This window comes from Plectropomus leopardus, chromosome 14, assembly GCF_026936395.1.
Source record: "Plectropomus leopardus strain MGB_pleo_1.0 chromosome 14, ASM2693639v1, whole genome shotgun sequence".
Classification (NCBI taxonomy): Eukaryota; Metazoa; Chordata; class Actinopteri; order Perciformes; family Serranidae; genus Plectropomus; species Plectropomus leopardus.
The window spans coordinates 8,758,179-8,778,322 of NC_142189.1; the positions used below are offsets into that span (position 1 = coordinate 8,758,179).

Consider the following 20,144-nt stretch of genomic DNA (forward strand, 5'->3'; position numbering starts at 1 on the left):
TTTGCAGTTGAGGCAATGGGGTTCTTTAATTTCTAAAAAGATGATCACTCACATGGTGGTGTGCCGTATGGCGCTATCAGCTTGTGATTGGTCAGGCAGCAAGAAGTGATGCCACAGTGTCTGATCAAAACTCCCTGGCAACAGTCTCAAGGTCACCAGCACCAACTGATAAGACAAACTCCCAAGTGTATTTGATATTTCAAGTCTATACACCATCAGGTACCATTTCTTTCACAAGTCCAAAGGCAAGAGAACTACTCAGGTTTCTGGACCTTGAAGATAGGGGACTATGCGAAACTTCTAGTCAAGCAGTGGTGCAGATACAGTTCACTTTCAGTGCAAACTCTTTGTGGGAGAGTAGGCAAAATTTCAAAAAGACAAAGAAATAAGCTTAAAGGAATAGTTTTTTTTTGTTTGTTTTTTTAGAAATGCGCTTGTTCACTTGCTTCAACTTCATATTTACCATACAAATATGAAAATGATATTTATCTTAACAAAATGTATCTTCTCATCTAAGTCTCAGTAAGGAAGGAAAATAAGCATATTTCTAAAAAAGTTGACATGTTGTTCCTTCAAGGGGGCTTATGTTCCTAATTATCATTGGAGGGAGCCAGTTAAGTTGTTTTCCCATTTTCAGTCTTTATGCTAAGCTAAGCTAACTGGCTATAGCTTCATATTCACCTTTAAATTCTCTCATCTAACTTTCAGCGAGAAAAAAATCAGTATAATTCTGCTCAGCTCCAGTCATGCATAACAAGTAAACCTCTCTTCATCAAGTATAAAACCTGTCAACCTAACAACACTAGATGGGTTGATATATTTTATAACATAACAGTATGATGGAGCTAGGTGAAGAAATCCAGTTCTATTCAGTTATTCTGGTACTAAAAATGTCCTTTTTCAAGTTAAGAAAAGCTCTTTTGCTTCTGTTCAAGCTGCACCGTGGCCATCTATCATGCTGGCAAGCAGAGAATTCACAGTTTGTGACAGGAAAGGTAATTCACCCCTAAAAGGAAGCTACAGCTCTGGCAAGTGTGAAAGACACCTCCAGAGTTGCACCAGCCAGAGAGAAAAAAACAGACTGAACAGAGAAGAAATCTTACCTCAGTCTTGACAGCGTCAGGCCCGTCCTCCTCCTTGTGCTCCACATCTAGAGAGGAGACAGCGACACAATGGATGGCCTGAATCATTCATAGAGGAGTGGAAATTGACCACATCGCTTATCCTCATATCTATTTTAAACTGAAGTGGCTTTGCATTCATCAATAAACCACATGACACATTTATTAATCTAAACTGTTAAGCTTGCCCTCCACATCATCCCATTAACTGCGCGTTTGATCAAATTAAAGTCAAATTAATAAAACTGCAGAGAGATAGCCGCTCGGGGAAACTCCTGAAGCGTGCTCAGAGTTTCAAGTCGTCCGATCACGGGAGCTTGTGCGCTCAGGTGCCATGTGAGAGTTTGATGCAACCCAGAGGGTTTGGAGTGGCTGCCCAGGTTATGATGAGTGTGGAGACACGCCAGGTTTACTTTGGCAAAAGTCACACTTCTGACCTTATATCCCCCCCTTCATGAGACACACAGCTGGTTGCTATTAGCATGGCCCCTCCCACGCCGTTGACACGGAGCCGTAACAACATACTGCTTCACTTGACTGCGACTCTGGGGCCATATATAATCTCCCTGCCAATCTCCAACTTTCAACAGGATTGAGACATGAGTCTCTAATGTGCAATAACGGGACATTAAGTGTAATATCATGGACATAGTCATTAGCCTTCTGTATTAACTATGGACGCTTACCTATACTACATACTATATTCCAGACCTGATACTGTACATACATGTCTATATACAAGACCATCTAGACTGATCCGTGCCATTAACTGGTTCTGTGGTACAAAATGTTCACCTGGCATTGCATATATTTTGGATCTGCAGCTTGTTTGCATCTTTTTATTGTTATCTTAGACTTTTATATTGAACCCTTCCCATTTTATATTGCAACTGCTGCACAGCAATTTCCCTCCGGATATCCAAAGTTTTATCTTATCTCTTCTTGCTGCAGTTAACGTATGTGCAATGGTAAGATGGAACGATGTAGAAGCTGGTATTTGTCTCCTATTTGAACAGAAAGTAGTGGCAGAGCCTACAAAATCTGACACGATAATGTCACTTTAAGGTTCACTTAGTGTTGATATCTATCAACATGATGTTAATCAGCAGAGTTTGAGAGTGTTACGTTATTGTAGATGTTCAAATTTAGTTGTTTTCTGATCACTTTGAGAGATATTAAAAACTTTACAACATGAATAACTAGGAATACAACCACCAAAAGTGAGCAAACTTCTGCTGATGAAGATCATGTGACATTTTTTTGTCAACTACATGTTTTTCACATGGATTCTACCATTTTCTGCCATTTTTATACTGAAGAAGAGATAAAGGAGGTAAAACGATTATTGTGCTACATTTTGTTTTAAATCCAGGTCCCCCCTTTCCATTACAGTGGTGCTAAGTGTTTCATGCAAGATTTCACTTTATTTTTAAAAATAACTGCGACCACTGCAGGTGCAGCCTGCTGAGCTTTCACAACATCACGAGGTGGAACTCTCAGGATGGCTACTAACATTTACTATGGCATCACCCAAATGTGTCGATTAGCAGAACAAGAACAAAACAGACTGGAAAACAAGTCCCTCACAGCCTTCAGGCAGCCTGCTATTGCAGATTTAAACCTTACCAAAGTTATGCCATAGTGTGTCAACCACTGCAGATTTCCGACCATACTTGCATGTATTGTACATTGTTGAGACCAACTCCAATGTGCCTTTAAGTGTGCATTTTAGTTATTGTGCCTGCTGTGCAGGAATTATCAACAGGTCAGAGTCTTATGATGAAAAATGACATTAGAACGTTCGCTCGGGTGCTTTGTTTTTGCCTGACTGTTTTCAACATGGCTGGGTCACAAGCGTTCTCATTTTACAGCTAAAGAGTACACTAAAATATGTCTCTGAAAACATTTGAGGTGGAAATAAGCAATGCAGTAACAGAATCTTGATTGATGTTTGATGAGCTTAGTTTGACAGTTTGACTGCAGGTCATGAGCAGTGGTTGACATGATTGACAGTGTCAGAGACTTCGCTCTGACTGATTTATTCTTTATTCTTTATTCTTGTTTCATTAGAAAGACTTTTAGGAGCCAGAGGAACATAATATTTTTCACAAATTATGTGTCTCATGTTCAACTGTATGGATATAGAGACAGATTTAGCAAATATTTCAAAAAGTAATTTTATAAAAGTTTCCACATACAGCTTTAAGTAAAGGATCTAAATACTACCAACACTTATGTATTTTATAGCTTGAGAACTCTTGAATACGATCAGCACTTTCTTCGAAAGACAAATATTTTCCACAGGAAAGAAAATGGCCATATATACAGAGGAAGTTGCTAAACCAGAAGCGAGAGGTGCAGCAGGGTAAAGATTGTCAGAAATAGCACAGAAAATATTTGGTGAAACGTGCACTGAAACCGCAGTCTAATAAAAAAGTGTTGAACACAATAAAAGCTCCAGTTGGGATTTCCCATTAACTTGGCCATGATTTAAGATGTGGAGGTCCACAGCAACAAGAGCATGTTATTCATTCTTTAACAGCATTGTTTTCCTGTGTTTAGCAGAGCAGCGAGGGGTTAGCCAGGGAGCATGGATACCACCCAACTGAAACACTAAGATTCATGATTCATGAAAAGTTTTTCAGCCACGGCAGCAGCAGAAAAATAGATAAAGGAGCCAAAATCAGCTTCATCACAGAAGCCCATACCAACACCTCTTGTATTACTTTCACGATGTTTAATTTCAGCGTAAGCAAGTGTTTCTAAAAGTGCCCAGGCTCGGTGATGTGACACCAGCGGAGTATATACACATCATTCAGGCAGCTGTGCCTTAAATTAGCATGGTGGCACAGCCTGAGTAAACATGACTATCTGCTGAGTCGAAGCCCAAACACTATCATAACACTTGAGTCCTGAGAGGTTAAGGACAACTTTTGATGGCATGTTTTCTGCACAGCCAACACCAGCCTGTCAGTGAAGTACCCTACAGACCTGTCCAAACAATGGTCCGCTCTCTTAGCAGCCTCTTCAAGTTGGTTCCATGTGTAGCTGAGCCCCCTGTTCCTCCCTCCCCCCTTTTTGCTCTTTTTTTTTCCATCCCTCTCTCCTGGTCTCTTCGTCTTCATCGGGAATAAGTGACTATATAACAAATCGGTGAGGCGGTGCGGACTGCCAAGGTCATTGGGTTTGTGAGGGGAGCTGGCTAATGTTGCCCACAGAGAGTATACCATGCCAGTTTGAGCGGGTTCCAGCTCTCGTATTGCTAGAGCTCAGTTCCACTCCAGCCGGAGCTCAAATACTTCCTGTGCCCTCCAGATGGATAACAGAAACCCCGTTTAGCGGAGTATCGATCCACCACACTGCCCCCCACCAAGGACTCGCTTCTCTCAGATTAATATACCAACACTCCCTCTATTCCAACTTTCTCAGTAACAGGATTATTATGGGCTGGTATTTATATTGTTGCTGCTTACTGCATTTAAGGTAAATCAAGACCTCATGCAGGTGTAACAGTGTGGTGTCTTATCAATAAAACCATAGCGATTACTTTTTGATGGTGTAATCTTAATTAAAGTGCGTGTTTTAGGGGCTCCAAGTAGCTCAGTTGGTAGAGCAGGCGCCCCATGTACAGAGGCTATGTCCCTGCCTCGCCTCGCCCTGCAGGTTTGATTCCGGCCGCAGCCCTTTGCTCCATATCATCTCCTGCCTCTCCCCCCCTTCACACTTAAGCTGTCCCATCAAATAAAAGCAAAAAGCCCAAAAAATAATCTTAAAAAAAAAAGTGTGTTTCGGAGATTGCACATGCCCACTCCCTATTTTTAGCTCCACTGTGGCCTGCTCCTACAATCTGTACAGTGTGACTTTTACTTTCTTAATGCTTGGGATTCTTTTTATGTTGTTAATTTGTAAATTTCTTTCATGTGTGCAGCTCATAAACTTCAAACTATTCATCCTGCACTATGCTCACACATTGCAACATGACTGCCGATGCTCGCAGCCTTGTAAGAAAAAACCTGTCACTAACATCTGCTGCAGGTCTTGAGGTGGCTGCGGACCCCACGCAGACCTCTACTCTAGTTTCTTCTTTGGTTTTGTGGCTAAAACTGCTCATGCTCACAACTTACTTCCTCTTTCTGTTGATGTCAAGCGGTTTGTTGCTTCTGTTGAAAATGTAAAAGACACTTTCTATTTGTCCACAAAAGTTCTGACACTTAAAAACAGTATATTGTAACAAACTGGGTGACATGTTTAGAGTTCATCTTATGAGTGTTACTGTGTTTAGAGATGTTGGTTCAGTTCAGTTCAGTTAGAGGAATAAGTATAAAAGGACTATTCATTTTCGGTGCTTTTATTAGAATTTCCTGTGTCAGTAAACATCAGGTTTAGATGCTGTGAAGCCTGTGAGTCATTCATCTCCCTGTGGCAGGGATTTGTGTGAGAGTATCTGTGAGAGTAAGAGGGAGTGTTTTGTTATTCTTTTCTGCACGTTTGTTGAGCTTGAGTTTGCCTGAATGTGGGAGTTTTAGCATGAGGCTAGTTGAGAGCTAACCGCATATCTAATGGGTTTTGTTGTACATACCAGGCCGATGCATCTGCACATCAACATGATGCTACCACAGTAAAGCCTTATTAAAAAAATGTTAGAGTAAAAATGGAGAACAATGAAGATGATCTACTGTAATTTTGTGGGACTTCTTTCCATCTCATTTAAGACCACCTTTAAGAAGTTAAAGCAGTAACTAAAACTATAATCATCTATCAGTCAATCTGTCTATCTATCTATCTGCATATGAATGCATAATCTGTAGGCAACTAGACAAGAAACTGGTATCAGAAGCATTTTGGTTTCCATTTGTAGTCTGAGTAGTATTGACCAATCACGTTTGAGCAGGCTTTAGTTGCATGCAGGTAAACAGGCCATGTCGAGAGCAAAATGCAGAAAGTACTTGCTAAAATGCAATCTCGGAACTTATCATCTTTGTATGCATATATTTATATATATATATATATATATATATATATATATATATATATATATAGTATCTGCTGTCATATGCAGATATCTGTTTTTAGAGATTTTCCAGAATGCCGTCTGGACCTTAACACCTACACCTCAAGCTGCTATCTCACTGTAAACAATAACAAGCGCACTGAAGAGGAAGTCTTGGCCCAAACAGCTGTTATACAGATATTCATTGGTTTCACTAGAACCCCTGAAATGTTGGCCATTGCCTCTGGACGCTAAATTGTTATTGGACTGATGGGTTCAAGATTGCACTTTCATAGAGTTAGGGGACTCACAAGAACCAGATTCAAAACATACGGTGAGATACTATTACTCCAGAAATGTCTTGCTCCTACACTTCCCATGATGCAACTGAATTGCATCTTTGTATCGGCCCTCTCTGCTTGGTAAACCCTGATAACATTGTTGGGGTTATTCATTCATACTTGATAAAGCCAAAGCTTTTAGAAACGTTTTCACAGACTGACTAATACTGTAATGATCCTCGTGTGTTAAATTGGTGGACTGCCCCTTTAACGGCCTTCATTATCTGTCCCTTAAAATCAGAAACATTACTCACATACGGCCGCCTCATCTTGCTTTAATTTTACATTCTCACACAAAACAACACAATGAGTGCAACATGATGGGTGTTGACACTTTAATGTGTCTAGCTTTTAAACATTTTTTTTAAATGACCTACACGCAGATGTTATAAAGCAGACTTGTTAGAGAACCTTGATGGTAGTTATCAAACAATTTTGGGCATTTGGCTTGAATCATACAGGGATGATTAATTGACAATCTATTACTCGGTCCTTACGAATTTAATCGATAGGCTATGAAATGTTGTCAATGTACGTGCAATATGTTGCTTTAAGTTTTGAATGAGAAAAAAAACGCATTTGGTGTTTGAAATTAGCAAAGTTTTCATGTTTTTTTCAAATAATGATTAATCAATCGTTAATTTTACTGATTAATCGATTAAGGAAAGTGCTTACAATTTGCAACCCTAATCAAACAGGTAAAATCTGAAATTTTGATTTGTGTCCTGCCCTCTGTGTTCACCACTGCATCATACTAATCCTGAGCAGCAGATTGGGGTGCAGAGGTGCAGACCTGATTTGTAAGACCAGTTTTGAACCTTTTACACCAAAAGCTAAGAGGGTTATCCCAGATCTGCGCTTCAAAGTGAAGTAAGAGATCCTAGACGCGCAGATCAGGTGAATACAGAGTGCAGACTCAGTTTGTAAAGAGCTCTGGGCACGACGCCATCCACCTGGCAGGGCCCCCGACGGGGAGGCGGCCACAACAGAGACCTGCCAGCTCCCAACAGAGGCTCGTTGCCAGGAGACGAGTCGCTCCTCCCCGGGCTTTATTTACTGCACTCCTCATCAAGGTCATAGCCGGTGTCTCTGCGGCCGAGAGAGGAGCGAGAGAGACACGTGGCTGAGAGAGAGAGACAGATAGGACTAAAGTGCAGAGAGTGGAGGGGCGGCTAAGTGATATTGTTAATCTCCATCTTGGACTAAAAACTACCTGTCAGCATCACTCTTTCACAACAATGCCCCCCTGATTTATATCATCTTTATATGCTAAAGTAATCTACCGCTGCACTGTGGCTGCTGCAGGTTCAACTCTGCACAGTCAGTTTGCATTAAGGATGGTTATTTTAGAGAATTTTTCAATTAATCATCATTTCAGAAAACATTTGTTATAGTTATTTCAGGAAAATCCACATATTTTAAATGATAGCAAAAAGTGTAAAGTCATGCTTCCTGTTCCTGTTATTACTGTGCCCTTGTCAACAAAATTAACATAATAAGGGCAACTAATGCTTGTTTTCATAATGAATTAATCTGGCATTTATTGTCTCAGTTAATTGTTTTGTCTATAAAATGTAAATAATTGACGAAAAATTCATTCAGTAGCTTTTTTTTGTTCTGACATACAATCCAGTCTTATAATTGCTCATTTAAAGGCTACTTAAGACAAAGAGTAGTAGTAAATATTCACATTCGAGAAGCTGAACACAGATAGTGTTACAGATTAATTTTCTGTTAATGGACCAACTTAACTTTAATACTTTAAGGAAGGTACAATGAAAAGACTAACTGCACTTGTATGTATGTACAAAATATAATTATTTTTTTAGTAATTGATTACTGTGAGTTGTTTTTGTTTTTTTAAGTGCAGCTGCTAGAACCACACTGATAAATCAATTAGCTGTCTGATTCCAGCCTCTTAAATGTTATTTTTTTCTGGTTAAATTATCCTGTTTTGACAGTACTGGATATCTTATGTTGTGGACAAAACAAGACATCTGAGGATGTGGTGTTGGACCTTGAGAAACATTGATTGAGATTTGTCACCACTTTCTGACATTTTATGGACCAAACAACTAATTAACTAATCAAAAAAATAATCGACTGATTAATCAACATTGAAAATAGTCAGTAGCTGCAGCCCTAACAGCTGCCTGTTTTAAATCCTACTTTGGTCACATGGTGCATTTTGCACATTCAAATGTCAACTTGTTGTTCATACTGAAAGCACATTTAGTATGCAACACTGAGACATTCAAAGACATGAAATATGCATGCATAACAGTAAAATATGTAGTATGAGATGAACATCTACAGCATATAATACTGTAGTATCATGACAATGATTTACACTGCCATGATATTTATTAGTGTCTTTCCTTCACTGCTGCAGCATGAATGCAACACGTTTAGCCTCAGTGTTACTAATCCTGGCAGTGTCGGTTCCACGCTCACTGTGTTGAGCTGCACAGACCCTCTCAGTCTGACATCCATTTTCAGTTCATTACTCAACATCTTGTACTCGTCACATGCTCACGACTTTCCCTGCTGGATTGGCAGAGAGCAGATAGATCAAAAGATAGCCCAGCCGAAACAAGCAGAAGCCAAAAAAAACTCACATTTCGTTGGGCGCTCCAGTTTCCGCCTCCCTCGTTTCTTGCGCGGCGGCGTCAGGCAGTCGTCCTTTTCTTTCTCCGAGTTCTGGTCTTCCCGGCTGTGCAGGAATCCGTTCTCCGGGGACGGGCTCAGGCTCTGACCCTGGGAGCTGTCCTCTGCCCGGTAAGAGGAAGGGTCTCTGGGGATCCCGTTCTCCACTTCCCTCTTCTCCTGTTTGGGGAAGCAGGCGTCGGACGTCCTGTCTCTATGCCCGCCCATGTTTCCATTGTGGACCTGTGCCATGGACGGCCTACCCAGCCCAATGTAGCTGTTGCCCACGCCCACGCTGCCTTTGAGAGCGCCACAGCTCTCAACCTGCAGGCAGGGGAAGAGGAGGTTGAAATGTTAACATCCTGGCAATCTATCAGCTTCAGAGGTTGTTATTGCAGGAGCAGTTTGATGCAGTTTGATGTTCTGAAGGTGTACAACAGTGTTGGGCCTGTTAGCAGTTGTAACATATCCCCGGATTTATTGTAGCTGGCTGTGCAATAAATGAAACTCTTCAGGAAATGTTACAAATCATCCAGCACGCTTGAGAAAAGGTCATCGCTGCGAGTAACAATAAAACAGCTGGCACTATCAGACTGAGGATAAGCACTCTTCAGCCTCTGTTGGCTAAATGGGCTATTTGACAAAAAATGTGAAATAAAGCATTCATCCAATTCATATTAGATAAGCTTAATTTCATCCCTTGAGCCTCCTCAGCTCTATCTAGACAGAATCAAACATGCAGCTCAACTTCTACACTTATTAGCCAGTAAATTATGGCATTTCCCATTCAGCTCTGTTAAACTAGAGTTGTAAACTTCAAAGCTGTGCCAGTAAATCTGCCGCACAGCCATTAACTCGCAAGTAAGGAAGGGATTACATTCAAGTTCATCAGGTACACTGCTGCGCGTCCTGTAGTTGTGCATTACAGCAGCACGGAAATATGTCAAGAATGTTGGCTGTTTGACAACAAAGAAGTTTTTCACTCCGTCCAGTTTGGAACGCCCAGTTAAACTATTTCATTCTATGCAGAGGAGTGAATTCAAAGAGAGCGGACTCTATCTAAAGCTGTGGTTTAAGTTGCAGTGGCAGACATTCGGCTCTTACACCGTGCTTTAAATAAGCACCAACTGTCTTGGAAGACCTTGAAAAGATTCATTTCAACTACACAAGTTTGAAAAAATGTGATAGTGTCTCTGTTCCAGCCTAAAAATAGCCCTAAAAACACACTTTCTCAGACAATCCCATTACTGGGTTACTGGGAGCAGAAAGTGGAGCATGTCTTGTGAGATCAGACTGTCAACACTGATGAGAGCAGCACTGAAGCTTTCATCTCCTGTAGATGTAGGTACAGCAGTTTGCATTCAAGGCAGGTGACTGCAGCGCCTCAGGAGGCATCTGTCTTTCAGCAGACAATATTTAACAAACACAAGATCCTGCACTTGAAGTTAAAAGGTCAAGTGTAATCCCATTTTTGCAGATTGAAATAAGAAAAAAAATGTAAAACTGCTTTTTATGTGACCCAGAGTCTTATAAAACATTGTGTAGTGAATTATGCAGAGGAGATTTGCAAAATAAACTTCAGAGTTGTACTGTACTGTAACACAAAGCTACATCGCGTCGAAGTCGGTCTTTAAGCATTACCCGCAGGCCGCAAAACTCTAAATGACTTCATCGCCGTAGTAGCTGAGAACAAATTAACTGTAAATGTTGAACAGTTGCACTCATTCAAACAGAGGCACTCCAGTAAATCTGTTTGACACGATGAATGAAAACAACAAATCCACAGCTCAGACATTATTAATATTCACACTCAATTCATAACTGGAAAAAGAAGTTATGGTGTGTGTGTGTGTGTGTGTGTGTGTGTGTGTGTGTGTGTGTGTGTGTGTGTGTGTGTGTGTGGGAGAGAGAGTTTAGGCAAACAGACACAAACACAAAGTTAAACACGTGCAAAAACTCAGGCAATTTGCTCACACAGACACTACACACCACTGTTGTCGAAAGAATTACGCAACAGATTAGTGACCCAGTGAACTACATGAGGCCCCTGCCAGAGGTCAAAGGTCACAGTCAGTAAATTAGGCAGCTCAGAGAGGCAGACAGAGGTCAAAATAAAACACTGGCTACCTAATCCAACTTGCTGCTGCTGCTGCATTGAACATATCAAATGTTTAATGCATATTATGTTTAATAAGCGGTTAAAGCTGCATTAATCGATATTTTCATTATAACAATGGAACAAATGACTATGTATAATGCGAAAGCCATCACTTGTACTGACAAACCCACAGATAGCTATTATCCAACAGTTTCCCACAGCTCGACAGGAACATTTAGTGTGTTTCAGCTCATTGTTTTGGTGTTACGGTCCACAAACTTGCTGCTGCTTCTGTTTCATTTCCAGCTGCATCCCTTAGCTGTTTGTAGCAACTGAGGTCTGATAAACTCTCTGTACTCTGCTTAGCACCAAACAGCAGACAGACAGAGTTAGCTGGTGAACATTGTGGATCACCAAAAAAGGCCAGATATTTATCTCAGGAGTGGATGGAGCCCAAAGAAGCACTAAAATGAGTGTTCTCTATTCATAAAATTGCAAATCTATATTTATATTTGAGGGTTAATGTTTTTTTTTCACTTGCTTAAAGTCAGTTTTTACTTGCCCCCAAGTAATTGTTTTATTTATCAGCTGTTATCAAATAACAACAATGATTAAAGTTAATCGTCATGAAAAACAACCCCAACTATCTGCTTTGCTCTCTAACGCTACCTTGATCAACTCCTGTTTCCAGGATTATTAAAATGCTGGCTTTCACTTCTGCTCATAATCTTTGTATTTCATCTCCTGCCATGTTCTCACAAGTGCCTGATTAGTACTGCGCATGTGCAACTCTCAATTGAGTTGAGAATGATATGGATCACTTCTTAGCTACTTAAATCATCAGCTCTAGAAAAAAAACCCATTGTAAAGTATTTCGTTTTTACCCATCCTTGATCGAGCAAGTGAGTTGCTAGATTTACGATCCCAATGTTGCATTTTACTTGCAGTCGGGCAAATTCTTATTGCTGCGCCCAGTATTTGTGAGTTTGGAGACATACTTGATGTTTAAACTTGCGTTCGCGTACACGTCCGGCTGCATCATGTGTTTTTGCATATATACTTGCCTGTACACGATGCATGTTACTGGAGGATACCTCTCGAGGGCACACAAGAGAGCTCAGGTCGTATATAACTACCGGATGTGTGGGATGTCAGCAACAGACATGGTGACTCTAGCGGAGGTTACTATCATGGTAATGCTGACATCAAGGCAGAGGATGCATGGCAGCCATAATTGTGCGCGTTAATAGCAAGTCTATTTCCAGCCTAAGACTGCTGTATATGATGAAGTTACATATTATTAGCATCTGAATTTCACAAAGGTATTTGCTTATGATGTAATTAAAGGTGGGGTGATTTAAAAAATACATCATAATAAAGCCCCCCTCCAATGAAAATAAAGTTTTTAACCTTGTTAACGTCCCATATTTTGTATGTTACAAGACAAATCATGAGAGAAATAAGTAGTCAACGCCATGGTTTAGCATTTCCACCTTGGAAATGCAGTGTACCAATGACAGTCTCAAACATACAATGTCAGACACATGGTTTCATACATCACATATCTAAGGAACCAATCTTATCAATTTTTGAAATGAGCAGTATCAGAGGAAAGGCCAAGTATAGCTATGTGTTGGTATTTTGCAGGCTGTTTTACTTTCATTTTAGCTTGTCCGAGCTGGCGATCATGAGCAAGGTTTATTTATTAGCAGCACATTATTAGCTGTTTGATAATGCAGTTAAGCTGCAGTCTCATGTAATATATTACTGTTACATTTCTAACGTTGTAGAGAGTGATGAGCAGAGTCGAAAGTGAGCAGGTACGCTGAAGCTGCAGGCGAGTGACAGAGGGTTTAGTGCATATAGAAGCAGGGACTAACTTGCTTATTCATAGATCCTTGCATACTAAATCAGGCAAAAGTGTAGTTATATATGAGACATTGTAGAGCATGTATGGAAAATAGGCAATGAAGGGAAAAAACTTCTATCATATGTAAGTTTAATGAATAGAGATGAGTTGTTTGGGGTTTAATCGATGCCAGGAGAGGAACTTTGAGAGAGAAATAGGTGCAATGAAAACATTTTTTTTTCATTTACACCTCTGCCTTCAAACATATTTACTTACATTTATTCATTTATTGATCAGTAAGTTCTTAATCAATCTTACACATGAAACTTGGCCTTGATATGTGGAGCCAGTTTGTCTTAAAATATACAGTAGTTTTCACTCTTACAGGCTTTAAGGCAGCATTTTTATTGATCCCATGGGAGGATCGGTGTAAATATTATGTTATGGATTTAGTGCAGATTCAGTGCTCAAACATGTAACAAGCTGACCATTTATTAACCTCCCTCAGACTAACTGAAGACATTAAATTTTACAGCCTTTAACCATGATAGTAAAAAGAAGCAGGGTCAGTTAACATGAAAAAGATAAAACCCTGTGAAGAGAGGTGAATGAATAAATGCTTTACTTTGGGTGGCTTTTTTCGAGCAGTAATTCAACATTTTCTATGATGAACTAGTTTGACCTTGTCCACATCTGTGTGCTTTATCGGAAAAAGCTAAATTCTTTAACAGCTATCCACAAACTTCCCCTGACATTTAATAAGGAGAACAAAAAAACTGAAAACTCTCATTCATGTCAGAGTATATTCAAGATTCAAACTGAAATCATGCCCCAAAGACAGCATATTATGTTTGCAAATATATTTCTACTCATTCAGAGAAGAATATCAACAATGAAACACCTATGTGGCTGGAGTGTCATGCACATGTGGTCAATCCCCCACAGCTGTAAAAACACTTGCTAAGACGCCCTGATTCTGAGTTTAGCTTTTCTTTATTTGCTACAGGTAGTAACACTTTAAATACACACGGACTACATTTACATGCACAAAATATTCAGTTTTGTGGCCCTTAATCTAAAAAAGACAATATTCCTCCAAAGCTGATTTTATAATAAAAATAAGTTTTCCACTAATATTCCTGTTTACGCGGGGACACCACTTTGTTGCCCTAATATGTCGTTTATCATGTAAAACTGTGGAATGGCTAGAGCACTTGGGTTTTCCACTGCTGGTTGACTTGTTCCATGCAAAAACAGCCTCCCTCTTTCATTCCCTGAATCGCCTTCTTGAAAAGATCAGCATCATAATATATTTTACAAAGCCGAAAGCCTGAAGATATCCAAGGATTCAAAATGTTTAAAAGTAGGTGTGTTTCTCCCTCTGCTTTTCTTTTTCGCATGGATCTCTACACCAGACTTGCAAACTTTTGGCAGTTTGGTTTGTGCACAACACACAGTTGACCATGAACAGGCAAGAGGCCGCATGTCGCAAACTGCAGTAAAGGCCCCAACTGAGACACATATTCCGAATCTACTGTATACATGTCCAAAGAATGCTATTTAAATCTGAATAATACCAGCATGTCCCACATGTCTTATAGGAAAACGCTACATTTAGAAAAGGGCCTAATACATTTAAATGGAATATGCTGTTTACATGACCTGCATCAAAATCAGAATATTGTCATATTCTGTATTATAGCTGAGAATTAGTGTGCATGTAAATGTAGTCACTGACACAAACTGGTATAACCCCTTGCTACAGTACATCGTCTGTAAATATCCCTTTTTGGGTTTGTTGACACTGTGAGAATTAATTAACAGAAGTTTATGCAAATGATAACATCTCAGAGAGAAAAAATACCGAAATACATGTCGGCCCAAGAGTCATTATTAAATCAGGGCTTTTAACTGCAACAGACATCACAATCAGACTACAAATGATGTAGTTAAACACAGTGGAAGCTTTGCGATGTTTATGCATGAGTACAAATTAGTGCATTTGGTGTTTCTGGAGGCTAAAACAACACCTCAGTTTTTATTCAGAAGGTGTTGATAGGGGTTCTCTTGTGCAGCTATTCAGAATTTTTTTTAGATTCTTTCAACAAAAACATAGAATGTTACAGAAATTTGCAATGTTTCACCCAGACTTTTACTGTTAATACCATCAAGTGACTCGAGACCATGTATGCTCAAAACAAATTAACAAACAAACTTGTTAACCTTTGTGCTGTACACAAAAGCACTTGATTGTGCTGCTGAAAAGTCTGCTTTTAGAGAGGGGGGAAAGCATACTGACTCATCTTCACACACCTGGACTATCACTGCATGAAGTGGGCCTGACTGTCCAACTGTCAGTTTTAAAAAGTTAAAACCGCAGTCCTAGCAATCGATTGTTTGCAATCACCTGATTTATGTAACACTCAAAATTCAGACTGAGGGCTGGAAATTATAAATCTACAGTTAGTACTGTGCTTATTCGACCTGGAGGAAAGTGTCTTCATAAAAGGTTTCGATAAACCTGCACGCAGCAGGTATTGTCAGAAAATTGAAACTCTGGATGTTTTTGAAAGAAATCAAACCAATTTGCTCAGATTTCAAAGGGTTAAACAGCTTGTGAAAGGCGTCTGAACGCAGCTCAAGAAAACTGATCGCAATCCAGATTTCAGAAGGTTGATGTGTGGTTCGGCTCAGAGCCACATCAGTACTTATTGACTGCCGTCTTTCGAATGATCAGACATGCACTTTGTTTGAAGGATAGTAGGGCACGGCTACACTCAAACCGGGGGTGGTCAAACACACTCCCATGTCCGATAAGTTGAACCTTTCTCTCTCAAGCTGTAATTTTTCAGCTATTTCTGTCACTTTGTCGACACAATGAATGCCCTCCAGAAAAAGGTCATCTGAAAATATGTGCATTTATTCCATATCTAAAATATAAATCGCATCTCGTCCCTTCTCCGTGACTGTAAGGTTTTCACCCCACAAGTTGAGACGAGTGTGGGCATTTTGAACAGCTGCCTTCAAAAGTGGTTGGATTTTTTTTGCCTTTCGTTTCACATGAATGAAACGTGCACTGCTTCTTACTGAGCATAACCGAACAATAAACCCTTTAGACCAGCGCGGGACATTAAAAGTTTTAACTAAGACCCCACCTAAAGAAATTGTCTTAGGACTGTAATTTTCTTGAAGTGCATCGATTCGCACTTCCTTTAACAATTTTAGAGTTATTTCACGAAAAGCACTACTGAGTAAAGCAGATGAATAAAATATGCAGTTATTGCGCTCAACCTATCATCTGATTTTGTCTTTAAGCTATTTTCAGCAAGTATATTGAAAAAATGATCACTGTCAAATAATTATGGATGGATGGATGTAGTTGTAAAATGTCTGATCAGCACTCACTGGAAACTGCTTGCGCTTTCTTCCAGGCTTGCCAACTTTGCAAGAGGCACTGCTTTTAGCTGACTTCTCCTCCGTCATCAGGTCCATGTCCAGTATTGTGCTTTCACCCTGTCAATAAAAACAATACATCATGATTTGGAGTCAGTATACAGTGACACCCCTTTCCCACCAAAATTAGCTCGTCCATGCAGATTTTTCAAACATAGGTAAACCCGCTTAATACAGGCGATAGATTGTATTCCTACTGTCAGTAAATGAAGCGCTCCAGCACAAGAGTCTGCCTCTCTGTCAGCAAGCATATGTGTGTGTGTGGGTTGTTTTGTTGGTGTGTCCATGGGACGTCACGGCCAGGCATGAGAGCAGGTAAACAGTAGACAGCAGCAGGAATAGAGGTCTTTTGAAAACTTTTGAGTGGTTTCTTGTCTTCATATCTTTTACTTAAGTCTCTCTTAAGTAACTAGGTGCAGACTAAGTTGGAACAATGTTTGAGTGCTACTCGGGAGGAGATGGAGGGTAATTATTGATGAGCTGAAATTACCATGTTCACCCGGGTGTTGTATTCCAATCTGCCGATCAGAGCCAGAGGCAATAAGAACCTGTGTCTACTGCAGAGTCATTTGACCTGCGTTTGGTTGCCATTCGCATTCTCATTGCATTAAAAAGCCAGAGTAGCCATATTTTTATGCAGCGGGAATAAGGCTTAATATTTGGAATAACAGTGCCCATAATCAATCAGAATGTCAAATTAAAGTTTCAGACCTGCACAGAAACATCTTTTCAGGTTATGAAAGACTGTACTCATGCTCGCAGTTAGCTAAGTTTCACCTCGACCAAAGATGCATCAGGAGCAATACTAGATCTGCAGGACACACACAAAACTGCAATACACTGAAACACTTGAACATTAGGGGCGGGGTGGGGGGACAGCAGCGGGTCCTTGAGTGTCTTTGGCTGAGTGGACAATGAGATAGATAGAAATTGAATGGCACGTTCCTTTGAACTAGGCTGAAGTGAAAGCTCCGCGGACGCAGCACTGACCTTCCACAGACAATCCCCTCTTGACACCGTTACAAAGACGTCGACCGGCCCCCACCTTCCCCTGCTGCAATTTCCCTTTGATTAATAAAACTGTCTACCCCCGTGAACAAAGCTCCATGTCCGCCACCACCAAGTACCCCTGGGGTTGATGGGAGAAAAGATGATCCTAATGTAGATGCTTTGAGTTTCAATATTGACTGAATAGGACCACCAGCACCAGGTCTGAATGCAAATGAGATTGCAAGGCCGTTCCTGACAGCTGCGGTGGGGGGCGAGGGGCTGGGTCCTTATTAAATTCCTTCAGTATTGAATGTGAGATTCCCCCAAAGATAAATAGGCTCTCCACACTGTCAGGCATCCTGCAACCACGTCCCTCTGCTGACATGTTGTTAAGAACGTTTATTTAGATCTTAGCCACTGTGGCGAGGGATAACATGACAGAAGATTACTGTAAGATGACACTGTCTTTTTTTTTTAAGTTTTTTTTTCTTTTATGGACAGGACAGTTTAAGCGTGAAAGGGGGAGAGAGAGACGGGGCGACACGCAGCAAAGGGTCGAGGCCGTAATCGAACCCGCGGCCGCTGCGGTGAGGATACAACCTCTGTATATGGGGTGCCGCTCTATCCACTGAGCCACCAGACACCCAGATGACATTGTCTGTATATAATGGATGGTGTTAAATACAGCAACACAGTTCAGTGACTGAATTAGAGAAGAAAGGAGGGGAGAGAGACAAGGGACATTTTTAGTACAACACTTACACTGCATTTTAACATGATACAATATCACTGTGCTGCAGGCTGCGGAGAAATCAGTGGTGTATTTTAGACTTGTGTACCCATGCCTTTAAGTTTCAGTTATTTTTGTAACTTATATGTAAACATCCTAATTCTATATTTCAATTGAACATTGTTCTCTCAAAACTGCAACTGAGGCCACAAAGTCCATTGAGTAGCTGCATTAGAGCTTTCAGTCTTTTCAGACAATCTTTATCAGCAGATGGGGTTTGCCACTTGTTGTATTTCTGTAAATCTTTTTTTTGCCCATGGTTTTTCTGGCTGTTATTTTGCTGTAATTGTTTTATTTTATTTTTTTGTATTTTTTTCTCTCTGCTTTTGTCATTTTGGTTCTTTTCATTGTACATTTTCCTTTTCTAACATTTTGAACAAAAAGATCTAAACTTTTTGGCAAACTCCATCTGCTAATGAAGATCATGTGATATGATCAAAAGCAACTAAATGGGGCTTGAGATGGGTTTTTCCTGCTGTTTCCAAGGTCAAGAATGAACTAAGAACCTCACATTTTAAGCCAGCAGGGATGAAAAGTCAGATTTTTTGATGCTAGAGGGTCAACAATAAAAAATAATCACTGATTAAATATTGACGGTTAGAGTAATGTGTTAATGCTGTCAAAATGTGTCACCCTATATAAATGTTATGAAGTAAGCAGCTCTGATTGTTATCAAAATATGTAACCTAAGATACTAAAAGCTATACAATTTACACTCTGAGAAATAAAGGTGCTAACTAGAACTGTAAAGAATTCGGCTTGTGCCAAAGAGAACCCTTTTTAGTTTAGAGGTTCAACAAAGAACTCTTCTATGGTGCAACAAGGATGTCGTATCATCATTGGAGGTTGTTGCACAATGCACAGTGGAAGTAAACAGTAGTAGAAAAACAGCAATCACAGTCATCACCTGCGAGCTTTTGTTTCTGTAATTAAAGATGTTTATCCTTATCCAAAAAGAAGCGTGGATCAACTATCAATCAGACCATTTTAAGCTCTTTTTTCCAATGACTTGTTGCCTTCTTCTCACTTTCTCTCCAGTCTGTAGAAAATGACACCCCCACCTATGCTGTCATGGTTCAAACTTCAGGTTAAGAAAATGTGTGCTATTTGGTTCCAGCTGAGAGCTAACTTTTCGGGTTCTCAACCAATTTGTTTTCAGTCGAAATGCTCTTAATGACTGAAAATTAAGTGCAGGAACAATATGAAAACCATTCCATGTTGGTGAAAAGGGGTATCAGAGGGTTTTAGCGAGAGCAAAATGATTACATCTAAAACCACCTGTAAAAGGTTCCACCCAGAAACCCCTATGAAGGGTTCAGTAGAGACTCTTTCTATGGAATAAGTGTTCCATCCAGAACCCTTTCTTGGGCTTCTATCCAAAACCTTTCCACCTTGTAAGGGTGCTAACAAAAACTCACTCAGGGGGTTCTATTGAAACCAATTTATATTCTCAGGGATTTATCTAGAATCCATCCAGGGGGCTCTAAACATAAAAAAAAGGTTCAAGTAAGCATTCTCTGGAGGAACTTGCTTCTGGGTAGAACCTCAGCCCTTCAGGGAGAACCCTTTTGAATCCTCTATTCCTAAGAATGTGGAACTTGAATATACATGACAAAATAAATAGCATAACCACCTGACTTGCCACAGTCACCTTTTTTTTGTAACAGCAAAGAAAATACAGCTTTTGACATGGCAAAAATACAACAAACATGTCTGACTGGGTCACATAATCTGACAGGTTACAATATATGTTGTAACACTGGCCAGAGACATTTCTGTCGCCTCATCGTCTTCTCTCTCTTTTTTTTTTATCAGCTGTGCAGTAAAAAAAAAAAAATGTCATAAAACATTCTTAAAAATTGGACA

At 40.1% G+C, this 20,144-nt stretch overlaps 1 protein-coding gene and 1 long non-coding RNA gene across 8 annotated transcripts in view; one reads left to right on the forward strand and one right to left on the reverse strand.

The window, feature by feature from the left end:
* The window catches only part of LOC121953434 (DNA (cytosine-5)-methyltransferase 3A-like), a 50,309-nt gene that overhangs the window by 26,986 nt on the left and 3,179 nt on the right, over positions 1 to 20,144 (reverse strand). For all 5 annotated transcript variants that reach the window (XM_042500540.2, XM_088087720.1, XM_042500538.2 and 2 more), the window contains exons 3-5: positions 16,451 to 16,558; positions 9,071 to 9,422; positions 1,104 to 1,150 (exon numbers count right to left, since the gene is read on the reverse strand). In XM_042500540.2, coding sequence (XP_042356474.2) covers positions 1,104 to 1,150; positions 9,071 to 9,422; positions 16,451 to 16,558 — 507 coding nt within the window. The remainder of the gene's footprint in view (positions 1 to 1,103; positions 1,151 to 9,070; positions 9,423 to 16,450; positions 16,559 to 20,144) is intronic.
* The window catches only part of LOC121953438 (uncharacterized), a 95,400-nt gene that overhangs the window by 22,315 nt on the left and 52,941 nt on the right, over positions 1 to 20,144 (forward strand). Inside the window, exon 4 of one of the 3 annotated variants that reach the window (XR_006106513.2) lies at positions 17,990 to 19,903. The exons of the other annotated variants lie outside the window; for them this stretch is intronic. This is a non-coding gene — a long non-coding RNA (uncharacterized LOC121953438). Of the gene's footprint in view, positions 1 to 17,989; positions 19,904 to 20,144 lie in introns of those variants that run through there. 3 annotated transcript variants of the gene reach the window in all.